The sequence below is a fragment of the Microtus pennsylvanicus genome, chromosome 6 (genome assembly GCF_037038515.1).
Source record: "Microtus pennsylvanicus isolate mMicPen1 chromosome 6, mMicPen1.hap1, whole genome shotgun sequence".
NCBI classification, from domain to species: domain Eukaryota; kingdom Metazoa; phylum Chordata; class Mammalia; order Rodentia; family Cricetidae; genus Microtus; species Microtus pennsylvanicus.
In genome coordinates, this window is record NC_134584.1 from 8,065,354 (window position 1) to 8,092,369 (window position 27,016).

Consider the following 27,016-nt stretch of genomic DNA (forward strand, 5'->3'; position numbering starts at 1 on the left):
TCACACAGAGGTCCACATTAGTTATAAACTGATTGACCCATTAGCTCAGGCTTCTTATTAACTCTTATAACTTATATTAACCCATTATTCTTGTCTATGTTAGCCACATGGCTTGGTACCTTTTTCAGTGAGTCAGTCACATCTTCCTTCTTCTGTGTCTGGGCAAGGACTGCGGAGGAATGGGCTTCCTCCTTCCCAGAATTCTCCTGTTCTCCTTGACCTGCCTCTATTTCCTGCCTGGTTGTCCCACCTATACTTCCTGCATGGATACTGGCCAATCAGCATTTATTTAAAATATAATCAACAGAATACAGACCATGGTCCCACACCAACCAAGTAGCACCCTTCCATGGTCTCTACATCAACTCCTGCCTCTAGGTTCCTCTCCTGTTTGAGTTCCCATCCTGTCTTTGCTCATTGATGGACTGTTGTTTCCTGGGCTGTAAACTGAAATAAACTCTTTCCTGATCACAATAGTACCCTCACTAGTCCTCACCGATGCATTCCTACGTTTCCCACAGTAACAGAGAAAAACTGTGAGAATGGCCATTCTGAATCCCGGGAATCCTGGGGGGCCTGACAGAGCTACAGTATAATCAGGAAGATTGTAGCGAGCCTTCTACAGCTTAGTTGCCATCATTCCAGAAACTACAGACAAGTCACTATGTGTGGAATCTCCCCAAGCAAGACACAAGAATCCACAAGGGCACGGATTCTCAAGTGGGAAGTCACCATCAAGGCGTGGTGATGGCCACAGACCTCATGTGACAAAGCCTTCCACCAAGAGGGCTGACAAGATGGGCAATGCTCCATTTACTCCGAGTGCCGAGGGGTCCTCACCCACCAGTGTGCAGCTGTGCAGACGTTCCAAGGCTGATGGAAGGCAGTGAGCATTCTGCCCTCGACTCTCCTATGCTCCTCTTCACCTTAAATCTCCATGGTTCCGTGTAGCTCCCTCCTGAGTCCAGCCAGTATTGTCGGTTTCTGTATTCTTCCAGTATTGTGAAGTCAAGACACACGCTCACAACGCATGGCCACATCTGTACAAATGGCAGCTTCTCACTTTCCTGCTCAGGTCACACACTGACACAGGACCTTCTGCTGTCACAATGTGTCAATGCCTTTGCAGGCACATGTTTAACACCCCTGCTCTGATACATTGTCAGAGGTAACATTATTTATACTCATCCCCTATGTTCCATAATTTCCAAAGTTCAAAGAAAACAAAGGTTCTGGGGTTTTCCCTAGATTTTGCTTTTATTTTTATTTATGTGCATGTGTATGTATGAGCAAGAACATGCAGAAGCCAGAAGAAGGTGGTACAGGACTTGGAGCCAGAGTTACATGCAGTTTTGAGCTATCCAACACAGGTGCTGGGAACTGAGGTCCTTTGCAAGATCAGCAAGTGCTCTGAGCTCCTGAGCCATCTCTCCAGCCCCAGAAGTCAGTGTTTAGTTCAGTCTTTCTTTGACTCTCCCCACAGAGACAATTGCTCCTTTACACATGCTCCACTTAGCATATGAAGCAGCTCCACTGTCTCAGAGACCACTCAGGAAACAGAACACACAACTGCTCTGTGCAAGGCCAGGAGACCCCTCAGAAAGACGTCTTTACTTCCGTAATTCACTTTTTGGGAATCACACCCCTCACTTTGCTGACTTTAAGAGGAAAGCACTCTTCGCCATAAGCATTGGCAGGAACCACTTTAAGTACGCGGAGACACAAGGGAAAAGCATGAACCCGAGTGGCTCCACACCTGTGTGGCACCCAGGATTGCCAGCTGGCCTGCACTTGGGGGAAGGGTTTGAGCAGTTTCTTCTAAGAGGCTCTCTCGATGAAGGCACCCATTGATGCGCATAAGCCAGAACTTGGGAAGCTGAAGCAGGAGGTTCTCAAGTGCAGAATGCCTGAACTACAGAACAAAACCAAATCGTGTTATGGGATATTTGTGCACTGTGTGAAAATGTATTGCCATGGGTTGGTGTAGTAAAAAGCTGAACAGCCAATAGGCAGGAGGAACAGGCGGGACTCCCAGGCAGTGTTGGGGGCTGCAAACCCCTGGCCCCTTGACTTTCTTTGCCTGCCTCAGACCCTTGGCCAGCTGGAGTGAATGGAGCAAAACAACTTGTTTTCGCATGCCTGCAGCTGCTCTGAGCATGAGGCCCTCATGAGTTCCTGATGGCAGGGGAGTGGTTTCTGGTGGGTTGTGGCTATCAGTTAAGGATCCCTATATAAGCTTCCCTGGAGCACAATCAAGTTGGCATTCTTGTATCAAGGATGACCCGTGTTCCTGTACCTCTGTGTTTTTAAATCCCCAGCCTAGTTCCTGGCTCATGTCCAGTCCTGTAGTGCAGGCGCTACAGGGCAGAAAGTTTGAATCTAGGCACACAGGCGACACCAGCAGGACTCTAGTCAGACATGCAGTACCCATCAGAGGTCACTGAACCACACGACGAAACGTAGATTAGAAATAAATGGGTTAAAGTTATAAGAGCTAGTGGCCCAAGCCTAAGCTAAGGCCAAGCTTTCATAATTAGTAACAAATAAATAATCTTGTGTCATTTGGGAGCTGGCTGGCGGGATAGGAAAAGACTCAAAAACAGTCTTGAAAGACCCCCCCTTAAAACCACATCTGAGTGAGGAAGCACAGCAGGCAGGGAACTTGGATGAGCAAAGCTGAGACCACATAAGGAGACATAAAACCAACAGGGACAGGAGCCCCAGCTGCACCGCCTGTCTGAACATCCCACAATCCCACTAACCCACAGCTGTAGGAGGCAGCCTGGGTGGCACTGGTTGAGAAGGTCACCGTGCCATTTAGCAGTCAGGTTTTTCCAATGGTTTCGGCTTAGTAGTCTTCTCAAGGTTATACTCAAAAATAAGACCTAAGGAGCCCCACTGTTGCTAAAATTCCTCTTGCCGGGCAAAGAATATAAGCAAAGTCTACCCCTCCTAAGAATCCAACAAGCTTCACCAAAACTCCATGATGCTACCAAGGCTCATTCTGGGGAACCAGTGAGTTTACAGGGCTTACTTATAGAGCAGGTGAGGGAGGGCTGTTAACAGTGCCATGGGCGCCCCTCTCCCTAAAGGACAGTGTCAATTCTTTGACCAGCAGATGGCTTTCCCACAGCCACTTCGATGGAGCCTCCACCCTAGTTGTCTTCAGCCTGTATTTTCTAGCCCCTCTCCAAGGTGGAGTCACAACATGTGGTATGGTGTAGCTGGACTTCAGGAGATGTCAACAGCCACAGCTGGGATGACCTTCTGTGAGCAGGTGCAGCTCAACTCCCAGAGGTGTTCTTTGGCTCAGAGGCAGTTCAGCAGGCAAGACCCCAAACTATAACTGATGCTCACCAGTACAGATCAAGTACATTACATCTACAGGAAAGAAAACGCTACTCCAAGAACACTGCCCGGACAATCTTCGCGAGAGCAAACGCTGCGGACAGGGCAGTGTCAAGAAGGCCGAGGAGACAGAGACATAAGCAGGTGCCATGTCTGCCCTGCATGTGTGTGCAATAAGGGGTTAGCAGTCACTTCTAAACGTGAGGCTGGCAGGGAAGGCTGCTCCAGGAAGTCAGACGGAGCACTACCGGGGAAGGGGACATAGTACAGTTCTACCCTGCTCTACCTCGCCATTCTTAAACGCTGAAACCGGCAGTGGCTCAACCAACATGAGGTTGGTTCTGTGCCAGAACCAGGCCAAGGACCTGGCAGTCCCTAGTCCAGTCTGTAGTATCTCACTGAAGGGGAAGCTGCTCAGGACACAGGGGCCGACTTTCCTCAATTAGCCAACTAAGAGCAAATCAAAGTCATACGGTTGTTTTTTTTAATCTTAATAGCTCTTTATTATCATAATAGCTCATATTTCATGACCCAAGTAATTGCAACCCCACTTAAAGCACCTGCTGGGTGAGCACAGAACTGTCCCCAAAGCTGCCGCCATGATTCTCTAGTCTTCACTCTGGGATCGCTTACTTCACCCTTCAATGCAAAGGCACAGAAGTCACCTGAGGCATCAGGTGTCAGCATCACCGCACGGCGCACCAATGTGCAGTCCAAACATTATTAAAGCAAAGAGCTGTTTCCCAAAGAGTTGTAGTTTTTACTATAAATAATTTTAAAAAGACTAGGCCAACATTGGCCCAACAAGAGACCTGAACTTCTGCAAAGGCTATTTTGCTTTAGCCTTTAGTAGCAGAAACATGGATCCAATCTGCCAAAGCGACTCCTAAATGCTAGAAAATACAGCTCCCCAGACTGCCACCACCCACCCACGTACAGGCCCTATCAATGTACTCCGCAGCTAAGGATGTTCTGGATTTCGTCTAGAACAGCCAGTTCAGCATGTGGAGATGTGTTCACCGGGATGGTTCAGCTGCAGCTGGGTCACAGCCAGTGATGCCATCTGAGATGCAGGCCTCTTGTGCTGTCTGCTCGGTACCCTCATCATTTTCGGGCTGCTCTGGGCTGTCTAAACTCTCACTGTTAAGAATGACCCCATCTTTTTTCTTTTCTCCCAATACCTCCAGGCCCATCATCCTGAGATAATGAAGCCGCTCATTCTTAGGCACAAAAGTTCGAATAGAAGCCTTTCCCCGCCACCCACACAGCACAATGGGGCACTGGAGGGCATCCGGATTCCTGTCAACAAAGAAGGCTACATGTAAGCATTGAGCATCCTGTTAGCTACATTAGTGATACTGGCATGCAACCTTAAAAAAAAAAAAAGCCTTACCCACTGCCCAACCTCCTGCCACCCGGTAGCTGCATCTTCCTACCTCTGCTGCTTTGCTGCCTGGAACTCCCCAAAGGCCAGGCCCCAGTGCTGTACTCTGGTACCCTCCTGCCCTAGCTTTCAAGTGGTGGGGTTATACCACGAGCTACCATGTCAGGCTACTTATCCAATAGTGAGGCATACACACTTACATAGAATCCGGTTCGTACTTCAGCACAACACTTCCCTTTGCTGTAGGAAAAGAGAAAACAGACACACGTGCCAAGGTTTTCACTCCTGGCCACAAAGCTCAGTGTTGTTTTCAAGAGGATGACAACTTTCAGGGGCAGGAGACTGAGAGCTAACTACTGGCCAATTCTCAACACTCAAGGTTAAATATAATAAAGCTCCAACTCCTACACCAAGCCCAAAATAATCTGTTACCATGTCCTATCTCTCATCACCTCAAAGAATGAGGGCCAGCAAGATGGCTCAGCTGGAGAAAGAGCTTGCTGTCTAAACCTGAAGACTAGAGTCTGCTCCCAGACCCCGTGAGGAAGAAAGCTGTTCCTACAGGTTGTCTTCTGACCTCTCCATGCAGAGCATGGCACAGGCATGTCCACACACCAACCAAAGACAGAAAATAAACCTTCATGGAATTACAAAAAAATCAAGTTCCTGCTTCGTTTTAAATAATCTCTCCTTTGAACTGTGATTCTGCTGAGGAGATGGAGTAGGAGATAAGAGCTTACAGAACTCTGCATGCCTGTGGGCTCACACAGGACAGGACAAGGTCAAACAAACCCAGGACCATGCAGCTGCAGAGTGAGCTGTCTGTACACACCAACACACACTTGTCACAAGAATGCAAACAAAGGAAAGAAGGACCTGGTGAAGACGTCACCACCGTGACCTAGTAACCTAACGTGGACGCTTAGGAGATGTAAGGGGACAGTGCAACCACGACCACGGGTCTCATGGAACTAAAACAGGGGAGCCTCAACTCCAGAGGCCTACAAGATTGGTAGAAGAGTCAGACGTGGGCCTCATGACCAGGACCCCAGGCAATAATCCTGCAAGGTGCAGCCAAACGGGGCTCAAGAAGCCAGGCCAAGTGCTTTATAAACTCGGGGTGCTGCCTAGTAGCAGTACGGGTTCCACAGGGACCAAGGAAAAAACCCTCAAGAAAGGATCAAGTCTTTCATATGAAATGGCAAGGGTTTGCACACCGCCCACTGACAGCCTCTGCAATGTTATCTGTAAGTCACAAATTCCCTCCGGAGTGAATGTCCTACCACAACTCTTACTCATAACTTGCTGTGCAGCCCAGGATGACCTTGAATATCTGATCTCCCTGACTCATGTCCTGAGTGCTGGGACAATAGGCAGGCTCAGTTTATGGGGCTCTGAGCTTGCTAATGGAAGACCCCTGTCAACTGAGCACATCCCAGCCAGACATGACTTTTTTCTCTCTCAAATATTTTCAATTCATGACTGGTTGAATTTGAGGATGTGGAACCCATACAGAGGAGTGCCTACACTAGTACATGTGACTGAGAAAGGTTCCCTAGAAGTAGAAACGCCTGTTACAGGCCTCATGAAGTTAACACTAGACAGCCTCTAGATCCCTGTACTCACCCAAGTCCTTCACTTGACTGTAGGCCTCACTGCTGAGTTTTCTGAAGAATGGGTTCTCCTGGGTCAACAGTGTCTTCACATCTTCCATAGACACAGTGATGATTCTTGAATTAATAAATGGATACAATGTATATATCCCCTGAAAGAGTAGAGAAAGGGCACTGGGATCCCATGGGTACTGGAAATAAATGGATACAATGTATATATCCCCTGAAAGAGTAGAGAAAGGGCACTGGGATCCCATGGGTACGTTTACTGAAGGGCTTTCCTGTAGGACTCAGGGCTTGACTAAGTTCTTCCCCTGGGTCAAGGCCCTGGAAGAACTCAAGGATGGCTCAGGTGGCCTGGTGAGCTCTAGCAAGCCTTCAAGCACTCAAGTCCAGCAGCATGCATGACGTAAGGCCTCTCTCGGCTGTCTCAGCACCATGGCTAGGACTTTCCATTTCTAAATTACCTCCTGTGCCAAACGGAACGCACAGTCAAACTCTTCACCACTGTTATTTCGACACCAGACTTTTATACCAGTGTTAATGACCTGCAATTTAAAAATGACAAGAAACAGGAACTAAGGACAATTGTTTACTGCAGCCCCTTCCACTGTGGGGTAAGGGCTGCCTGAGAGCAGTTTTGGAAAGGGATAGAAAGAGAAGCAGCTCTTTCTGAAATTGGTATACAAGAATCAACTCATAGTTCCAACCACTTCTATGTCCACAGCTCATGACAACACCTAAAGTTCAACAATTAAGCACAAGAATAAGTTGCACACATCTCAGTATGCATCAAGACAGAGGCTCTTTATGTCACTGCCTTGATAGTCCAGCAGACTGAACAAGGCAGTTCGTTCACTTTGTAGGAGGCACAGCCACCAGGCTGGAAAACCAAAGGACAACTGTTTCGGGAGAAAACAAAATGTGGGCAGTGGAACCTACTCTTCCCAAGTGAAAGCAGTGTGGGTATGCAAGGCCCTGCTCAGTTCCGCCAGCCCCACCTTCATCTTCTCACTGTTGTTCAGCAGCACGTTCCGCAGCTCCTTGGAGACCATGTAAAGCTGCCGCTTCTTCCCTTCTGTAGTTCGGGTCAACAAATTCATCCTCGGGAATGAAGGGTCCAAGGCATAAAACTTCCTGTCAACACAGTGGAGCTGCTTACACGGACAGCCCACGGCCGACCGTCTACGAACCTCACAGCACCCAAGAGAACCTAACTTCCAGACTGTGCCTCTAGTCTCAAAGCACAAGCAGGATGTGCCTGCAGGACAGCCAGGCCAGCGGCTGTTCCAAGAGCAGCACTTACAAGCTGGAACCCAAACTCCCACACTGGGCCAAACACTAACATTTTTACAATGCACGCTTTTCTGTGTTCCCTATGCAGGGTAATTCCACTGCTACCTGGACCTACTCTCCTCAATTTCCTAAGTAAGAGCAGACTGGAAACCTTGGCCACTGCTCCTCAACTGGGTGAGAAGAACCTACACGGGGTCCCAGCTGACACCCCCAGCTGGTAAGGAGGGAGGATCTAACTACAAAACACCAGGTGGATGTGACTGGTAATGTATTTGCTTTGCTACAACGAACTTTCTAAAGCAGGATTCAAATATCAAGATCCTTACTCAATAGGCGGGAACAAAGGGTCATCTTCAGGAATGAAGACAAATGGATCTTCTTTAAATCCAAACAATTTCATTTTCTTTGAAGGAGGAGGCCTAGTAGGGAATGAGGGGCGGGAAGGCAATCAGCAAGCATGGCAGGAGCCTACTCCAGAGCACCCACTGGCCCTAGCCAGCACTTGGGCCTCAACCGTCTGTCAAGCTGTGGGTGCTCTCCAAGCTACAGAGCCTAACAGAGACGCTGTGCTGTCCCGACTCCCTGGAAATGGACACAGCTAAGGCTCTGGGATCCCATTTGGCTTACACGCCCAGCGTAGTTCTCCTCACCCACACACGCCATCTTTCTTTTCATTACTCTCTGTGTTCTCAGTGCACTGGGTTACTTCTGAGTCACCGTCCAGCTCAGAGCGGTCTCCAGGATTCCTCTCTGTGGCACCCACAGAACTGGATACTGTGGTCTTCCTGGGCTCTGAAGATTTACTCTGTACCTGTTGTAGGAAACAAGTTCATTTTCATAATAAAGCAGTAACACTTCACTACTGCAAGAAAATTAAAACTATCAAATTCACATCAACCAGTTGTATTTTTCTATGGCATTGGAAGACAGCAGAATTTTCTTCTAAAACCATATCCCTTTTAGAACTTGCTCTTACGAATGGAATGTGCTGGCACCGTCCACTTAGAGCCAACTCTCTGGTGGCCCCACAGGCTGGCCTCGGTAGAGGCCAGCACAGCCAGGCTGTTCTTGTGTCTGCTCTGGGTAAGGCACAGGCACATAACTGATGAAACTTAACCAAGAGGACTGTGGGGACTGCACTCTTCCAGGAACTGCGGCAACCACGACACACAGCTGGCTGGGTAAAACTAAAGGTTTCAGTCACATGTGGAAGCTCTTGGGATTCTAGCACACTTGTCCAACGTGCACGCTGCCCGGGGCGCAACCACTAACAACACCACACAATCTATGAAGCGCTGTGTCCTTCCTACAGTTAGAAGATTTGTGAGAGTCAATCTTTCAGTTCCACAGTCAGATTACAAGTTAGGATGCTTCAGTGAAGGCAAGTTCCGGATTTTCCCCAGGTCACCAAATCCAAGTCAGAGTAACAGTCTCAAATAGCCCACTGTCCACAACTTCTCTTTAAAGACATAGCAGAGTGTCTGCTCCCCATGACTGACTAGTAAGACACTAACTACCCCATGAGGAGTGCACCCCCGCAGTGCACACTGCTCACTCACAGAGGGCAGGCTACACACAGAAAAGTAGCAGAGACACGCTAACACGGAACCCTGCAATAAAACAAGACTGAAAGGCAAGAACCCATCAAAGGGGAGCCCCCTTTATACTGCACAAGTAGCAAGGGGCCGGCAGGCTCCTCAGTGCAGGTAATCGACAGCACACTTACAGCTCAGAGCACTATAGGTACAGAGCACACAGGACAGACCAGGAGAGGACTCCAGTCTCAACACCAGCTTCAAATAGCTAACTAAATGCATGCCACTATTAAAACACTGTAGGCAAACACGAGGCATCCTGACACCAAACCTCAATTGACTACCTGGAAACAACCCTTTAAACACACTGGCATGAGTAAAATGCAACAGCCAAGGAAATTCTACTTCTTGATAAGCACAGCACTGGAGAAAGAAGACTGACATGGTTGGCATCCTACCTCTAACAGGAAAGAGTACAGCTCAGAAGCTTTACTCCCACGGGGTTGTGGATCCCCCCCACCGAGTTAGGCCCAGAGTCTCAAAGTAAGGACCTTCCTGGCCTACACCCAGAAGCAGTGTCTCCGCATTCACAGCTGGATCTCAAACAGTTACCCTGGGCCACCTTTAACTGTGGCCAGAGCACACTGCAATCCTTGAGAAAACAGTTCCTTTTGTTTTTGCAAAGCTGAGCAGTGTTAGTCCTAATTCAAGATGATGTGAAGAAACAGAGGTTTGCACAACTCCAGGCCACAGTCTCTAACCACACAAGTCTGGTTTATGAGCTATAAACAGTGGTTGGGCTAACAAACATGAGGGAATAACATTTCCTCACTCGTGGCCAGCACATACAGGGGGGCAGAAAGAAGCCCCATGGTGTCGGACTCCTGTGAATGAATGTCAGGACTCTGGACTCACAGCCCCTCGTCCTGCCCACCCTCAATCTCACATCCTTTCAACTGCTGCTGAGTAGCTCAACTTTAAGATGGAGACAGAATGTGCTACCCAAATGGCCTTTCTCACCATCTCTTTGTGAGAAGTACCTGCTTTCTGGAAAAATCTGAAATTCAGATGAATCCTTCCTTTAGGCTTAGCTTCTCCAAGCATCCTCACCCCTTGAATCTCCACTTTGCTCTGCATTTCAAATGAACTAACTCTTCCAGGTCCTGTCTTACAGGAACAGAGGTGAAGTCCAATGCCCTGTTGGCTGGTTTTGGATTTAAAAGCCCTTACCTTTGGCTGACGCTTATTCCATGGCATTGATGCTTTTTTGACCAATACTGCCACAAAGAACCCTCCAGTATTCTGATGATGCGGAAGTATTCGAAGGCTAAAAAATAGTATATATAAAATGTCAGGCAAATGACCGGATCTTCCCTAACCGCAAACTCTCAGCCCCACTTACAGAAGAGCTCACTTACACTGTCTTTGAAAAGTTCGTGTAGGGGAACAGGGGAAGACACAAGAATGAAGGGATGGCCGTGATGATCAAGGAACACGGCATGCATTTATGAAGTTATCATAATGAAGCCATTGCTCTGGACAATTCCTCCACACTAATGGATTAACAATGAAAAGCTCATGCATTAACTCTGAGATTCTAACCAGTTCTAACATTGTAAGCATTGCCAGTTTCATCCAATGGGAACCGAGCTTATCATCTCCCCATTCCAAAGCCCAGTGCCACCAACTTACCATCGCTCTAGGTGCATTGCTTGCAGTTTCTCCAGGTCTTTTGGTGGGAACATAGTAGGTCGAATTTGTGTGTGCCTGCCCTGGGGAACCTCATCCCAGCCTGCAAACCACTGCCCATCTCTAGTCATGACCTGCAGAGACCAGCAGCATTACTACAGTGAAGTACACAGGGGAGTTGTGAGAGCACATAGCACAGAAAGACTATTTCCAAAGGTAAAGCTAAAACACGCACAGCAAATAACTTACATAGCATCTTTTAAAAATACCAAAATTCCTTCACCTCAAAGGCCAGGACAAACAGCATCAAAGCCCCAGACCAGGTTATTTATTTATTAAACAGAAAAAAATCTCAGACATAGCAGGAAGGTCAAAGAACCGTTCTGTTTTGTTTTTTTATAAAAGCAAGATTAAATTGCCACCCCCCACACACAATTATAAAGGCACAAGGTTTTAATCTATGGGCATGAGAGCAAAGATGGGTTCTATGTGAGGAACAAAACAGGAAAACACACGTAATACAGTATTTGTCTTTAAATAGAATCTGTGAATGGATTCTATACTATACAACCAGGTGATGCATTGATTCACAATACCCAAACACGAATGTTTTCCAATGTTTATGGCTCTTAAATCTTTGACTAAAGCCCTCGTTGCAGAATTACCTTCCACTCGGAGACTCCAGGCATCCACTTCAGTCCTGGCAACTCGGCAGATACGTCAGCAAGCTCGAGAGCACCTAGAAACACACCCAAGGAAAGCCCCAAAGGCTGCCACACTGTGCCCATTCAAAGAAACAGGGGAAAGTCCACACAATGTGGCTTCATTCTAACAATGTCCAGGGAAGGCAAGTCCATTGGCAGAAAGTGGCTTGGGGTACGACGGAGTGAATGCTAATGGCCACAAAGAACCCTCTGGGGTGGTTGGTGACAGACTCAGTGCAGTAACTCCACTAAAAGACATTTCATTATATTCTTAAAATGCAAATTAAAACTCAATACACACACTGGTCAGGTGATCTGAGTCTTCATGCTTTTTTGTCTAACACCCCAGAGTTGAATGTTTCAAAGCTTTCTATCCCAGGAAATTCTCTAAAGTTTCCCACTTTAGAGCAGGGCAAGTGTAAACACACACTGCTCCTCAGTCTCCAACAGTGGCGCCACAGGAGGCTGGACAGTGGGTGCATCCGTCCCCATCTAACCTGCTATCACATGGACTCGTGAAAGCAACACCTGAGCTCCTTGGGGAAGCAAAGACCCCACCCAAAGGGACCCTTGCAGGGAGCAGAGCTTTCACAGAAGCAGTCTGCTCTACGAGCCTCCCTCCTTCAAAGCAAACACAACACAGACACTGGTTCTCCATCCAGCAGGGTCAGTAGGCCGCATCCAGGAGCAGAGAAGCGGAGCTGGCCCCATAAGCTGCAGTCAGCCCACCCCGTTTGCAGTCTCCATGCCTGTGAGCCACCGCCAGAGCTTAACGAAGGACTGTACCAACTCTGATGCTTGACACTCCCTGCGTTCCCAGAACCCAAGCACTTTCTGTTGCTCCATTTCCTGTTCAAAGCTGTGACTAGGACCAAATGCCAAGCATGAGGACAGAAGCGAGGCTGTTAGTTCCATCACCTGTGTCTGGGGTGAGCTCAGCTGCATTCAGTACCCACTCTAGTCAGACAACTCATCACCAAGAAACCAGTCAGCTTTTACATCAATAAAAGGGCACCCCAAAGAGGATGAATCCCTCAGTCCTACACACACCTCCAGAGCACACTGTTTCTGCACTGCTATCAAAGCCCAGGGCTGTGTGTGCTGTCACGGAGTCACATCCCCACCCTGGGCTTATGTCTGTGCAACTCAGACTGCTCTCGAACCCAGTTCCTCTGTTCCCTCTTCCTGACGTTGTGAGCACAGGCCCCATTTCTGGCTTAGCCTGGTGACTAAGCAGTGACAGAAACAGCTCCCAACAGTGAGGATGAGAGCTTCTCAGCAATCAGAGGCTAGGCTGCAACAAAAGACAGAGTCTATTGTTCTAGTTACGAGAACCCCGTTGTTCCTAAAAGCCCAGCTAACACATACATAAATCTTAGCAGGTTCAATTTTTTGGGGGGTGGGGGGCAGGGCAGGGTTGAGACAGGATTTCTCTGTGTAACAGCTGGATGTCCTGAAGCTAGCTTTGCAGATGAGGCTCCAACTCACAGTGATCTGCCTGCCTCTGCCTCCTGAGTGCACATGCCACCATCACTCGGCACACGTTGGAGAGGGTCGGAGAATATGTCATTCCTCATTTCCTTCTCCACAAGCGCTTTTAGAAGTTAAATACTATTAAAACAATTATTCCAAAATCCTATCTTTACTAAGGTTGATGTGTAAGAATACAAATGCAATGTATTAAATCTCATCTGAAGACTCAGCTGAGGGCCAACTGCACAGTCCAGACCAGCCTGGGCTACAACACACCCAAGGCAAGGGATGACAGGTGTGGGTGCCACGCCTCAGGACGTGAGTACACTTCCTCCGTGTTTGTGAGGATATTGAAACGCGGAGAAAACCTACTCTCTACTTTTAGAAAACTCCAATACAGGTTAAGTTAATGGAGGACGCTAACACTTCAGCAAAATGCTAAAACTGAAGCACCTGAAAAAGCCTTGTGAAAAATGCTGTTTTGGAATACTGTTTGAAAATACTGCCTATCTGATGCCTCAGGGCAATTCAGTGTGCTAAGACCTTAAATCAGTGGGACGGGCACTAACAAAACAATCCCAGGCCTGGCAAGGATTTGACGCAACTGGAACCCTGTGTGCAGGGAGGACAAAGATGCTGGCTGTCAGTACAAAGAGCAGCCCTGTGAGTCCTCATCACAAGAGTTATCAAAGGGCTCAGCAATGCCCTGCAGATGCATATCCCAAAGCATGGAGAGCAGGCTGTCCAGGAACTCTTGACACACCACGTTCACAGCCTCAGGCTCACAGCAGTTCACAGCAGAAGACCAGGCCCCACCCACTGATGAGGCAGTGAACGAGGAGGGAGTCACACAGACAGCTGGGTACTGCTCAGCTTGCACATGGGATGAAACCCTATATGAGGCAAACAAGGCCGTCATGAGAGGACAGCTAGACTACCCACCTACATGCGAACCCTAAAACCAGAAGTCCAGAGGGAAAAAAACCCCGAATGGTGGCAAGAGGACACAGCGGCTTACTTGGTTTTGCAGGTTGAGGAAGTAAAATGAACGCTAAGAGCTGTACATAAACATCCACCCTAACACACGCGCTGCAGTTCATGGGATTAGCCCATCACAGTAACGTCCGCCCTAACACACGTGCAGTTCATGGGATTAGCCCATCACAGTAACGTCCGCCCTAACACACGTGCAGTTCGTGGGATTAGCCCATCACAGTAACGTCCGCCCTAACACACGTGCAGTTCGTGGGATTAGCCCATCACAGTAACGTCCGCCCTAACACACGTGCAGTTCGTGGGATTAGCCCATCACAGTAACGTCCGCCCTAACACACGTGCAGTTCGTGGGATTAGCCCATCACAGTAACGTCCGCCCTAACACACGTGCAGTTCGTGGGATCAGCCCATCACAGTAACGTCCGCCCTAACACACGCGCAGTTCGTGGGATTAGCCCATCACAGTAACGTCCGCCCTAACACACGTGCAGTTCGTGGGATCAGCCCATCACAGTAACGTCCGCCCTAACACACGTGCAGTTCATGGGATTAGCCCATCACAGTAACGTCCGCCCTAACACACGTGCAGTTCATGGGATTAGCCCATCACAGTAACGTCCGCCCTAACACACGTGCAGTTCATGGGATTAGCCCATCACAGTAACGTCCGCCCTAACACACGTGCAGTTCATGGGATTAGCCCATCACAGTAACGTCCGCCCTAACACACGCGCTGCAGTTCGTGGCATTAGCACCCATTCACCAGCAGTGCACTCACTGTCCCCGAAAGACCAGCACACGTGCTCACCATCACTCTTTTCCAGCAGAGCCGCTATTACGGCTTCATCCTCGACAGGATTCAGGGAACACGTGGAGTACACCATCCTGCCGCCTTCTGCCAGCTGCTCAGCACCCCGAGTTGCTATCCGGAGCTGCAGGCTAAGGGAGAGCAGCAGGTTAGCACAAGACGGCAGAGGCACAGAGAGTACCTACCCACCTCACCACACACAGACTTCAGGATAAAAACAAGACACTTTCCAAGACTGCAAATGAAGTCGGTGTGATCTTCCAGGGGCCAGTGTGCATTCCTAAAGAAGAAATCGACTTGCACAGTTTGTTCTGCTGTCACATTTCTCAACAGTTTAACAAGAAAAGTACAACGTATTTGGAGAACCTTTTCGTAAAACCTCCAAATTTATTCAGATATGTGGTTTTTCTACAGAGAACATAAACCCTTTCCTCCATTTACAAAACCAGTAGCATTTAGTAAACAATTAAATCTTTGCAGTCAGTCGGTTTTTGCTAGTGCACACTGACGGGCATGTGCTTCATGTCAAAAGAAAAAAATCACAGCAAGCTCTACAGAAAGGCCACTGAAAATGCCATGTGTACGCTGAAGAGATGGCTCAGCAGTTAAGAGCTGTGAAGGACCTGGGATTGCTTCCTGCATCCACATGGTGGCTCACGACCGACCATCCGAAACTCCAGTCTCAAGATCTACTGCCTTCTCTGACCTCCACTGGCACCAGGCGTGCACAATGTGTACAGATGTACATGCAGGCAAAATGTTCATACACATAAAATTAAAACTACGGAAGAATGCCACACACAAACAAGGCAATACACTAAGCACTAGCAGATGCTACTGTGAGAGATCCAAGGTCAGTTACAGGGGAGGAAACGCGTGCTTCAGATCTGAGGTGAGGTGGTCATAAAAGCAGTAAGTATATACACAACTTGGCAGAATAAAATAGCAGTTACTACTCTTAAAGGACTTAAAGTTCTCAACCTTCTTAATGCTGAACCTTTTAGTATAGTTTCTCATGTGGTGACCTCAATCATAAAATTATTTTATTGCTACTTTATAATTATGCTGTTAAGAATCGTAATGTAGCCGGGCGGTGGTGGCGCACGCCTTTAATCCCAGCACTCAGGAGGCAGAGGCAGGAGCATCTCTGTGAGTTCAAGGCCAGCCTGGTCTACAAGAGCTAGTTCCAGGACAGGAACCAAAAAGCTACAGAGAAACCCTGTCTCGAAAATCAAAAAAAAAAAAAATTGTAATGTAAATATCTGATATGCATGATACTGATAGCTGACCTCCAAAGGGTTGAGAACCACTGCCTTAAAGCAAGCTGTAGTGTGCAAATACGCTCATGAGGCAGCTAGTAACGACCTGCAGACAGTCAGTTGGGAAACAGCACACTGGTAGTCTGCCCGTCTTCGGGTCTAACCAGCTCACTCACCCGTGGAGCTGCAGGCTGTTTAAGGTGGTCCACTTCTTCCAGACATCAATGTTTTTTCTCATCGTGCCGTCCCCACTGGAAAGAAGACATTTAAGAACTGAGCCACTGCCTGGGCAGATGTTTAACAAGCACATCAGACCCAGGCTGGACCGCAAAGTAGGTATAAAAACCGACTAAAGCACCTCCATGCTCACAGAGACAGTGCCTGCCTACTGCAGTTCTCAGAGCACGACACCAACACTCAGTTCCAAATGGAAGCACAGGAGCAGAGACCCTCATTCGACTCTGAAGAGACTCCCTCCACGGGAGAAGGATTCCTTATTCCCAGTGCTCTGGAGAAAATAAATTCTGGATGTCTTTGGAAGTGCATGAGGAGAACCAATCCTAAACACGAATGCACTGGTTTTGCACACACCTTACACACACAGCCTGAGGATGATTATGGGTCACCTGAGCATGCACTGCTCTGGCTGTGAGTTCAAGTGCAGCTGCTCACTTGCAGATCTGACAAGGACTCAAAGTGCTTCGGCTTCTGAAGCTCTCTAAATATTCAAACTAGGGCATGCTTAGTCTGTACCAGCCACACTAACCTGTAACACAGGCCCTTACAAAAATGCTCCTCAGAAAACTGATTAATAAAGAATGATATTTTAAAACTAGAATTACACTTGCAAAGGCTGTGCCACAGTGAATTCAATCAAGCCGACTGAATACAATTACCAACTTTCTGCATTGATTTGCTATTAACTGCATGTGTATTTTACGGGACAGGTCCCGTCACCCTAGTTCATCTACCAGGGTCCGTTTCTGCCCTAGCTTACAACTTTGCACAGCTTCATTCCTCTGTGCTTCAGGAGGAAAGACCTGGAACACATCCTCATCCTGGTTGGATGCAAGGGCTCCTATGGTAGAAACCCTACCATAATTTCAGGAATTTCGTCAGCCTATAACCAAGTGTTTGTAAGACTAACTTATTTTCAGAATATAAAAAAAATGGTTTTTCTTTTGATTTTAAGACCATATATAAATCCACATGGGTAGAACAGAGGTCCTTCAAAGTTAAATACTGTGACCAAGGAGACAAGAAAATCCATGTATTTGACTTAGGGTGCTGCACACAGAAGGCTGGTTTTGCTCACCGTCCATGCTTTCACACTCACTCACCATGCGTTTTAACTCAGCCACACTTGGCATTACCAGCTACAGTTTCTACTAAGTGCTACTACGAGCAGTAAATGTTTAAGAAAATGACGTTTCCCCAAAGAGGTTTCCTAAGACTCTGATAAGTCACTTCTGACATTAATTTTGAATTATCAACATACAGAGAAAATGAGTTTCACAAAGGTTTCAATTTCTTTCACTTAACTAAGTAACAAACTTCAATAAAAGACCCCAACATTTTTTTATATACACACTCCAAGAGAATACTTGGGATGCAAATGGATCCAGTGATATCTTGGAATTCATCCTGGTGTGTGTGTGTGTGTGCATGCATGTCAAACTCCAATTCTTCAAGGATGTCCTCTCTCGTCTGGCGCTGTTCATCACGCTGCTCCACCCCAGCAACCTAACGCCCTTCCCAGACTCCTGGCCACAGTGACCATGTGCACCACCGTCTACATGCTACTTCAGTTCACCTAATCCACATGTGATTGGACTTCCTGACAGACTGTGGGCTTTCTGGCCTCGTAATAATATAAATACCTGCAAGGAACATCACATAAAATTCGATCATAGAAGAGAATCTCTTTCCTTCCGTCCACATCTACCGTGAGTCTAGGAATGCTGGAGGCATCATGGTTTACCACCATGATGCAGGGACTGCTCAGCCTTTTGGCCTGGTGAACGAGCAGATAGCAGCGCTTGTTGTCCACGTCATTTGCGATAACAAATCCCTCTAGGAACATAAAATTGTAGTCAGATGAGATGCGCAGGAGAAGCATTCCCTGAAACACACAACCACAACCTCTGGTCGGCAGGTGAGAAGGAACATTCTGCGAAACATAAGACCCAGGCTTTCTAGAAAAAGGAGAAAGAGCTGCACCCGAACGTCTCATTTGTTAGCAGCTGTTTACAGCTGTTGTGCTCGGGTCTTCTCTAGGATTACGAATTACGAGGGCGACGGAGAGAGAAAAGCACACAAGGCCCTGCACATGCAAGCTCTGCTCTGGAGAGGCAGGGTCCTGTCACCTGAGCCCATCAGCTGGCCCTGCTACATGGTGCTGACGTCCCAAGCTCAGAACCACTCCTGGGAAGTTTCCCAAGTGGTACCCCTGCTCATTTCTGGTTCCTCCCACACTTCAGCAAAAGACAAAAGAAGCTTAACACCATTTACAGCCAGGACCATTCTTCCCAACGCAAGGACAAAACATCTGAACAGAGAGAAACTGCTCCTGCCAAGTAAGGCCCTTCACTGATGGCACGGAAGGAGCTAAAAACAGACAGCTATCAATAAGATGAGGGTTAAAAAGAAGACAAGCAAAGGGAGAGAAACCGCCTACACTGTTAGTTAGGTATGCAACTGAAACAGAACTAGGGCTGGGCAGCGCTGAAAGCCACCGAGCAGGAGACGGAAGCTGGCCTGGCCAACACTAGGCATGCTGCGCCCTTGCTCAGGAGACACTGGCTCACTGCAAAAATGGCTGCCACCTCCCCGCACCACTGCCTATCCCCCCCCCCCACTTCAAATATGGCACCCAGTGCTGCCACAGCCACTGCTGAAAGGCGAAGGGATCTGAATGGAGGGGCTAACAGCAACTACCCAGAATAACCTGCCACGCTCCTTACCTAAGGCAGAAACTGAACAGAGCAGGGAAGCTGCTACCCAAGCTCACGCATCTGCATACATGCCATGTCCTAGTACAGGCAGCTCATACAGAAAGGCTCTCAGAGTTGAGCGTGCTTGTTTGAGAACACACCAACACAGCGCTACCTTCACTATAGTCACAGGCCACTCCACTGCCCAGGAAGCAGGGAAGGGGAGGACTTTAGTCACCCTCAACTCACTAAACAGCTTCCCTGGCCCCAGTGATTACCTGGAAAGGGGACACTCATGTCTGCATGCAACATTTCGATTAACTGTGTGGTCTTCGATCCAGGGGCCGCACACATGTCTAAGATCTACAAAAACAAACAAGAACATACAACTTTTTAAAAGCTGAAAGACTCTACATCTGATCTTAAGCCATCTTGTGAGTCATTCTAATATGCTGACTTCATTTCATTCAACAAGTCGGAGACAATGTTCTCTGCTCATAAAAGCAGAAGTCACACAGCGACAGAGACACGGGCTGCAGAAGGACAGGACAGAATGACGCTGGGAGCCATAGACTCAGAAACCAGGAACAGGAGTCGCCCCGGCAAGACACCGAATATCAACTCCACAGCAGGACCCACTCCCTTCCCTTCTGCCTTTTCCTCATTGTTCCCAGAGGGCTGTGGAGACAAAGTCAAGACTACAATTTACTTAAAAACTATGCGATGATGCTCAGAACTAATGAGCTCCATGGAGTCAACGTGACTTAGCCAAAAAGACCACAGGTTATACCTGTATAGTTAATTTGCTAAGTTAAAAACAAAAAAAAACCTTTAAGAGTGAAGCAATTTCTGTGTAGCTATGTGTACTCTAAGAAAGAAGACAAAACTACAAAACAAAACCTTAAAATACATAGCATTATCAAACAAACGCAGGAGGAAAAGGCTAGCAGTACTGAGAGGCTTCAGCAGAGTGGACACACTGTCCATACCTCTCCTCCCCTCCCCTCTTCTGTCTGGTACACTACCTTATGATGGGGCTCAACATTGAGCAGCAGTGGGGGGATCATGCTGACAGCCTCCTGCCGGCTGATGTTTCCCTTGGGGAGAAAACCAGAACAATAAGAAAACAGTACTTCAAATCAGGCATGTATAAAGGAAAAGGTCCCGTAACCCTCCCAGAAAAAGAAAACCTCTAGTATCACACAAACTATTCAGTGAGGAGGTATTTCCAAATTAATGGATAGTCGCTTGCTATTTAAAGATGTACGAATGTCCCAGTAGCACCAAGGCTGGAATGTGAGTACAGTCCTGGAGGCTGGTATTACATCTCTTGAGCTTAGGTTTGTTTGGGTGAGCGTCCTCAAGGGCAACCTCCTATCTACAGAGCAGCAAGCAGCTGGAAGTGTAGGAAAGAAAGTGGCCATCAGGCAATAATCCAGAGCTACACCTGCTACAACCCAGGAGGACAGCACCTGTGAGACCCACAGCTATACCTGCTACAAGCATTTGTTTTCATTGGTAAATGTCAAATAAAGGGAAAAATACATGGGAAGATACAATAGGATAAAGTGTCAATTAACGATGCCATTAAAAGTAAACGAGATAAATTCCATAGTCCACTAAGTAGGCAAATGGAAGAAAAAGGAGTTACACTAAACAGAACACCATGAGTGACTGCCTCGGCCTGCACCCATCCAACTCTAAGCCATGTCAGCGAGGAGATGGTAAGGCAGACTCATAAATACCAACAAAAGTACGACTAGAGTGACCGGACCACACCCCTCTGCAGTGGATGCTCGGTGATGCAGCACTAGGTGCTTTCGGGCCAAGCTCACCCACAGAACCAACTTACACACTCGGTCTCGCTAACCAGGAACTGATGAAACTTTGCCAACAGTGGGGACTTTCTCAAGATTTTCCGACTTAAATTTGTGTGCCAGGCAAGTTCCTCAGGGTACCTACATGAGAGGAGATGGAAGATAAGAAACTCACCGTTTGCACATAATAAGGCACGTGTAGCAGATATGCAAATACTTGAAAATATCTGATCATGATTGTCTTCAACTATTTTCTATTTCTACACAAAGAGCTCCACAAGGAAACCACCACTGTGCTCATCTTTACCTCCTGGACCAGGGTCACCAACGCAGCCTCTTGCCCGTGTCACCTATGCACATTCTATCCTCATGAGGTCAGGACTGGGAAAGGTGTCCACACCTGGTCTGAGGTCTCTGACGTGACCCACAGCACAAGGCTCGTCACGCCTCATTAGCCCAACGTCACACTCGGCAGGTGAGACAGTGATCAATGTGAGTGTCACTGTGGACTGTTCGCCGGGAGCAGACAATGAGCTCCGTTAACAACAATGCTCACAAAGGTTCTGTGTGTCCATCTGTAGCCACGGCAGCAGCCAGGACAATGAGTTCAGGCTGACTGGAAAACAGACACAGCTGACGAATTTGAAACTTGGGAGTGGTACAGAGAGCCAACAAGCATTGAGCATCTTAAGACCCTACTCAACAGCCATGTTTTAAGATACGTGTGATAATTCTGTCTACTGAATTACGGAAATGGAACTGACTGGACTTTACACACAGTATCCTCCATTCAAGACAGTACACTTTGAAGTTGTGTTCGATTTATCAGGCAGTTAAAAAAAATAAATAAGGCATTCATTCTGGTTTACTGAAGACAGCAACACAGACACTCCCAGTTTTGGCTCCTAGTGCTGTATCTGAGGAATCTGTTGGGCCATTCTGTCACCTGAAACAGAGTAGCAAAATGACAAATTTGATATAACTTCTGGCAAACTTGTCTGTGACCAATGACAGTAAAACTGTACAAATTACCAAGTCACCAGAGCATCAGTGTGAACACCATATACTGCTGGGACTTACTAGAAAGAACTGAATTTTCATTTCAAGCATGGGGAGCAACCTACACATAGTCTGAACAATAAATAGCCTCTATGTTCTTAATGGGTCAGTTTCTAGTACCGACAGCTAAGGTAGACATTTACTAAGATAAGCTTCAAGTTCTCCTGTAGTGAGCATGACAGCTAGTGAACTCACAATTAAAATATTTTACAACTTCCAAATGGCTAAATGCTTAAGTGAAAATGAATAAAAAACCAAATTGATCACACATCTTTAGAACGGCCAGCAAATACATATATACATAATAATTTTTATGCCTACCCCTGCATTCCAAGTGCAGGTCCAAAGGCTAGGCCACCTCATCAGCAATGGCAAATATTTTAAGTCATGTGCTTTTAAGAACGAATATTTTAAGTCATGTGTATTTGAGGTGAAATAATCTTTTTGTACACTCTGAAGACGTGTCTTTGCCAAAATGCCTTCTGAACAGCTCAATAAAGAGTTGAATGGCCAATAGCTAGGAAGAAAAAGAGGTTAGGCAGGATTTCTGGGGAGAAGTAAGGTGGAGTCGCCAGCAGAAGTGCAGGAGGAGAGATAAAAGCCACAAGTCACTTACAACATGAAGATGACCAGAAATGGGCTACAGTATAAGAGCTGGTGGAACAGGACTAAGCAGTGAGCCAAGCTTTCATGATTAATAAGTCTCCATGTCATTTTTGTGAGCTGGCAGCCCAAAGAAAAATCTATTGACATGTTTGGGGTTTTTTTTGTTTAATGAATGTCTTAAAGAATTTTAAAGCCCATCTGAGGTTTCTTGGAAGACAGAAGCAGCACTGCTATCTTTTTACACTATGCCCCACTGTGGCCAAAGGCGAGAGAAGACCCTATGGCTGGCTGCATTTTGAGCAGAGAAAACCACAAGTCCCAAAAAGCTGCTGTCTGACTGCTGAGTCTTCCCAGTGTCCAGCACTGACATGCACACCTGATTAAGTAACTGTCACTGATAATGGGAAAAGCTATTGATTATGCAGTTAATCTTTTATCATACTCCGGCTGTGTTCTGAAAACTAAGCACAGCACAGCCTTGCCAGCCGTTGACAGAGAAAGAGTCACTTTCCTTCCTCTCCCTTCTCCAAAGGCTTTGGAAGGCTCTGCGGGACGCCCAACTCTAGAGAAGGACACGGGAAAGCAGCTATGGCATTAGCTGGAGTTAGGTGTTCAAGGGCTATTCAAAGCAAGAGTCTGTTCCATGGAGTTTGTGGGGAACGGAGACCAGAACGACAACAGCAGCATGTCTCATAGACGTGTGCTCATCGGCAAGGCCTTCCTGCTTAATCACTGTACCAGGGTCTCCCCATCAGGCAATGCACAGGCACCATGACCACCAGTCTCCAACCAAGGCTCAAGGAGAGGTCAGCCCGCTGGGGAGTTACCAGGGTGGTTACACGCCGAGAAGCCGCCACCCGTTAACCAGTCAACGACCAGAACAACTGACAGCGTCTTCCTTTCTCAAGGACTCACAACAGCAACACACATGCGAGTCATTCTCCTGTACGTACCTTCTAAACTACTAAAATCTAAGAGAAATGCATAGCTGGGGGTGGGCAGCGACACAGGCTTCAGGTCTCTGTACTCTGCAGCAGTGATGATAGCCTTGGCTCATCGCTGAACACTGATTCTAGTGTCTGATACCCAGTACTCATTTCAATGAGCATGTTGTGCCTAACTATGCTAAGGAGACCGACCACAAATCCAAATAACCAGTGAGGAGAGGCCAGCTATCTGTCATGATTAACAAAACCCTAATCTTTTGTGTTGATTGCCTAAAAATAAAAGATAACAACACCAATTTATAAATAATCAAACGCCAGACACGGAGGCACAGGGTTTTAATTCCAACAGAAGGGAGTCAGGGCGTTCAACCGCTGTGATTCCGAGGCTAGACTGGTCTACATAGCAACTCCCAGACCAGCCAGGGCTACACAATGAGACTCCATTTCAAAATAAAAAGCACAAAATAGCCAAAACCTACAAAGTTACCAGAAAAGACTTAACTAAATTCATCTAGCAATGACTTAAAAAATACTTTTCTTTTGTGAAAATTCGATCCCCAAATCTGAAACCTGAAACCACAGTTGAAAACATCTGTTGAGTCTGTTCACGCAGGTATGGAGCCTCTGGGCTGGGCTGCAGCACTTGAGGTATGGCAGGAGGCACCCTATGCCTTAGGCTTTGGGGATCACAGGTCATGAAAGCCCCACCACGGAAGTGCTTGGCTGCCTGACACAGTGGAAGACTGATTCTGCCAGGAAGCTGTGCTGGAAAACATTGGGCCATAAGCCACACCAGTCAGGGGTGAGGCTTTGCCAGGCCGAGTCTGGTCTCCCTTTCTGAAGGGAAAGCAACTACGCTGAAATTCTGGTGTGGGAAACTCGGGGTTGAGAACAGAAGTGAGAAAAGCCACTCAGGATCATCAAAGACCAAAGGACTGAACCGTGTGCGAAACACGAATGGCAAGTCCTTTATGAACATGTGCACACCAGTCTGAGGCTGGAAAAAGCATCAGGGAAAACAACGTGAGATGCTGGAAAAGTTCACCCAGGCTCTTTATGCCAACAGCGGTGACAGAGCTGAGAAATGCATCCAAGGGACAAAACATAAAATAAATACAATAAATAGAATAGAGATCTAAGAAACGCCCAACATGAGGGACAAAAACATAAAATAAATACAATAAATAGAATAGAAATCTAAGAAACGCCCAACATGAGGGAGGATTCTGTACCTACCAGCTTAGTGGCTGTGGAACTTCAACTTTCTGCCCATCCACCTCTAGATCCTCCAACTCCTTAAAATACCTGTTCTTCAAGCAATGGAGAATCTCTTTTGCATGGCTATTAAAAAAAAAGTAGGCAATTTTCACAGTGACTACAAAAAGTGAGTTGATAAAAATGCAATAACTTTAAGACTAAAAATACCTTTCAACTGAAACCAACTCTGAAGCGTTCCTTAATCATCCAGGGCTGTTAATTTTTTTACAAATATTTATTTAACTGTATTTTATGTGCATTTGGTAGGAAGGTGTCAAGATTCCCTGGGACTGGAGTTATAGACAGTTGTGAGCCATCATGAGGGTGCTGGGAAATGAACCTGGCTCTTAACCACTGAGCCATCTCTCCAGCCCGACGTTGTTAATTTTTAAGAATTCACTTTGTCCTCACTATGGCTGCTCCTCCTCTGGGCCCACCCCCACAGCATCTCTTCTGTGTAAGACCTGGTTTCTATGAGGATGAGAACCAAAAATGTGGGATGGTCCCAAGCCTGCCATCCACTCCTGGCCTGTTTCCATTTCAATCAACTCAGGCTTGGCACCTCTATGACCATCAACTTGTAGCAGATAGAATTCTCTCAGGGTTCCCCCCTTTTCCCTTGAGTTTGACCTGTCTTCCTACGATGTGGCGGAAATGTTCTGTAATGTTTTACTGTGGGACAGATTTAATGCTATGGAAATTAGTACAGCATTTCTGGACTGGCTCCATAGAGCAACTGGTCCTAAGACTGGACGGCTACGATGGTCTCCAGTCTGACAATCTCCAGTTTAGCTATCCCTCCTGCCCTGCTCAGAGCTGAACTTCAGGGAATTGCTTCTGCAAGCCGGGCCTGTATCCTGAGCCTTCTCCCTGGCTGCGTAGAGCTGCGGCTTTCTTGTCCCATTGTGCCTCCGATGCTGACTCCATGGATGGTCCTTCTAAAGACCCCTTCTCTGAACCCCTCTCCTGGGTTACCAAGGCAGCATGCCCCTCAGGTGGCTCTCATCTGGAGGTGCCTCTGGAGCAGGTACAGATGGAGACTCCATGCCCTGCAGATCTCTGAGCTGCCAGCACTGGCTAGGAGCTGACCTGGTGCCAGGCAGAGGACTCTGCTCAGCATCTTGAAGGCATGGTGGAATACGTACAGGGGGCATCTGGGGTACCTCTCCCACGGGTTCAGTTCTTGGCTCCTAGAAGTGATGCTGACCCTAACCCCACCCTACCCCCACACTTGTTTTTAACCAATTAAATTTTTACCACTTTAAAAAGAATTCACCTTGCAAAGCAACAAAACCAATTTACTAAATCCAGAACCCCTCTGGTTCTACTGTGTCGCGTTGGAACACAGGTTGGATACACCTTAAAAATAAGTCCAATGCAATGCTGCACTCTTGCCCAGCTTCAATTCTATTTGTGACAAGTCTCAGGAATGATGTACAATGACGGGCGGAGAGAAAGAGGCAAACTGGATGCCACAAATTTTCCATGCTCCTCAGTTGAACCCATCAGTCCACCCACCCCCCACAGGAACGTTCGCGGGTTGAGTTTTCTCGCCATAGTCTGACCTTCCACCCGCAACACCTAAGCAACCCAGGCTGCTCCCCTGCACCCACCCGATCTCCCGTCCCAGAGCTTCCAAGTCCACAACCCCAGCAAAAACACATCAGACTTACCTTTTGTAACCAGTGATTCTCAGCGTGGCCGGGAGGGGCTCGCGGAGTGCGTCCATGAATTGGTCCCACTCTCCCTCGGGCACGATCTTGAGTTCCTGATAGTAGTGCTCGAAGAGCTTGTTCTCCTTGATGATCTCGGGATAGCCACCTTCCCAGCCCTGGCAGGACAGCAAGGGCTGAGCGAATCCCCCATCCCTGCTAACCCGGCCCACCAGCAAGCCACCAAGCCCGAGCCCACGGGGCACCCCTCCTTCCCCGTGCCTACAGCATGGTCGCGCTTCCTGCCGCCCTCGGCGTCGTCCTCCGCGCCTTCAGCCTGCGGCTGCAGCCGCCGGCCCCTCGCCCGCCGCCCCATGGCCCACGCTGCTGCACACGCGGAGCGTACACCGCGACCAAGCAGGACAGCCAGCTCGCACGCGGTACTTCCGGCTGATTCCCGAGGACCCCAGCGGCGGGGGTCCTAGCTGGGGAAGCCAAGATATATGCCGTGTAAGAAACAACACGATCGTGCCGAAAACGCACGCGAAGAAAGCATGACCACCCTACAGGGAAGATGCTTCCGCACAGAACCCTCAACGCCGCTGAGCACGCATCACCGCGTCTGACACGGAGCCTCAGG

The 27,016-nt window shown here is 47.7% G+C and overlaps 1 protein-coding gene across 1 annotated transcript; it reads right to left on the reverse strand.

Annotated features, from left to right (window-relative positions):
• Positions 1 to 3,833: 3,833 nt before the first annotated feature.
• On the reverse strand, positions 3,834 to 26,842 carry Nsun2 (NOP2/Sun RNA methyltransferase 2). Its single transcript, XM_075975721.1, has 19 exons — positions 26,663 to 26,842; positions 26,398 to 26,555; positions 24,704 to 24,808; positions 20,891 to 20,996; positions 20,064 to 20,135; positions 19,317 to 19,401; positions 17,986 to 18,178; positions 16,282 to 16,356; positions 14,847 to 14,977; positions 11,531 to 11,604; positions 10,869 to 10,999; positions 10,407 to 10,503; positions 8,292 to 8,452; positions 7,968 to 8,060; positions 7,347 to 7,482; positions 6,813 to 6,893; positions 6,359 to 6,497; positions 4,933 to 4,972; positions 3,834 to 4,647 (listed from the first exon to the last, which is right to left on the reverse strand). Exons 1-19 carry the CDS (start codon positions 26,750 to 26,752, stop codon positions 4,365 to 4,367), a joined length of 2,250 nt encoding a protein of 749 aa, XP_075831836.1. The 5' UTR covers positions 26,753 to 26,842; the 3' UTR covers positions 3,834 to 4,364.
• Positions 26,843 to 27,016: the final 174 nt, after the last annotated feature.

What these genes read in the sequence shown, in the direction of transcription:
- Nsun2 (XM_075975721.1), bottom strand. Translation starts at nt 26,752, where the DNA reads ATGGGGCGGCGGGCGAGGGGCCGGCGGCTGCAGCCGCAGGCTGAAGGC. An exon ending in AGAATCACTGGTTACAAAAG is followed by an intron (nt 24,809 to 26,397) that starts GTAAGTCTGATG and finishes TTTTTTTAATAG; the next exon opens with CCATGCAAAAGAGATTCTCC. An exon ending in GTTCCACAGCCACTAAGCTG is followed by an intron (nt 20,997 to 24,703) that starts GTAGGTACAGAA and finishes CCTCTCATGTAG; the next exon opens with GTACCCTGAGGAACTTGCCT.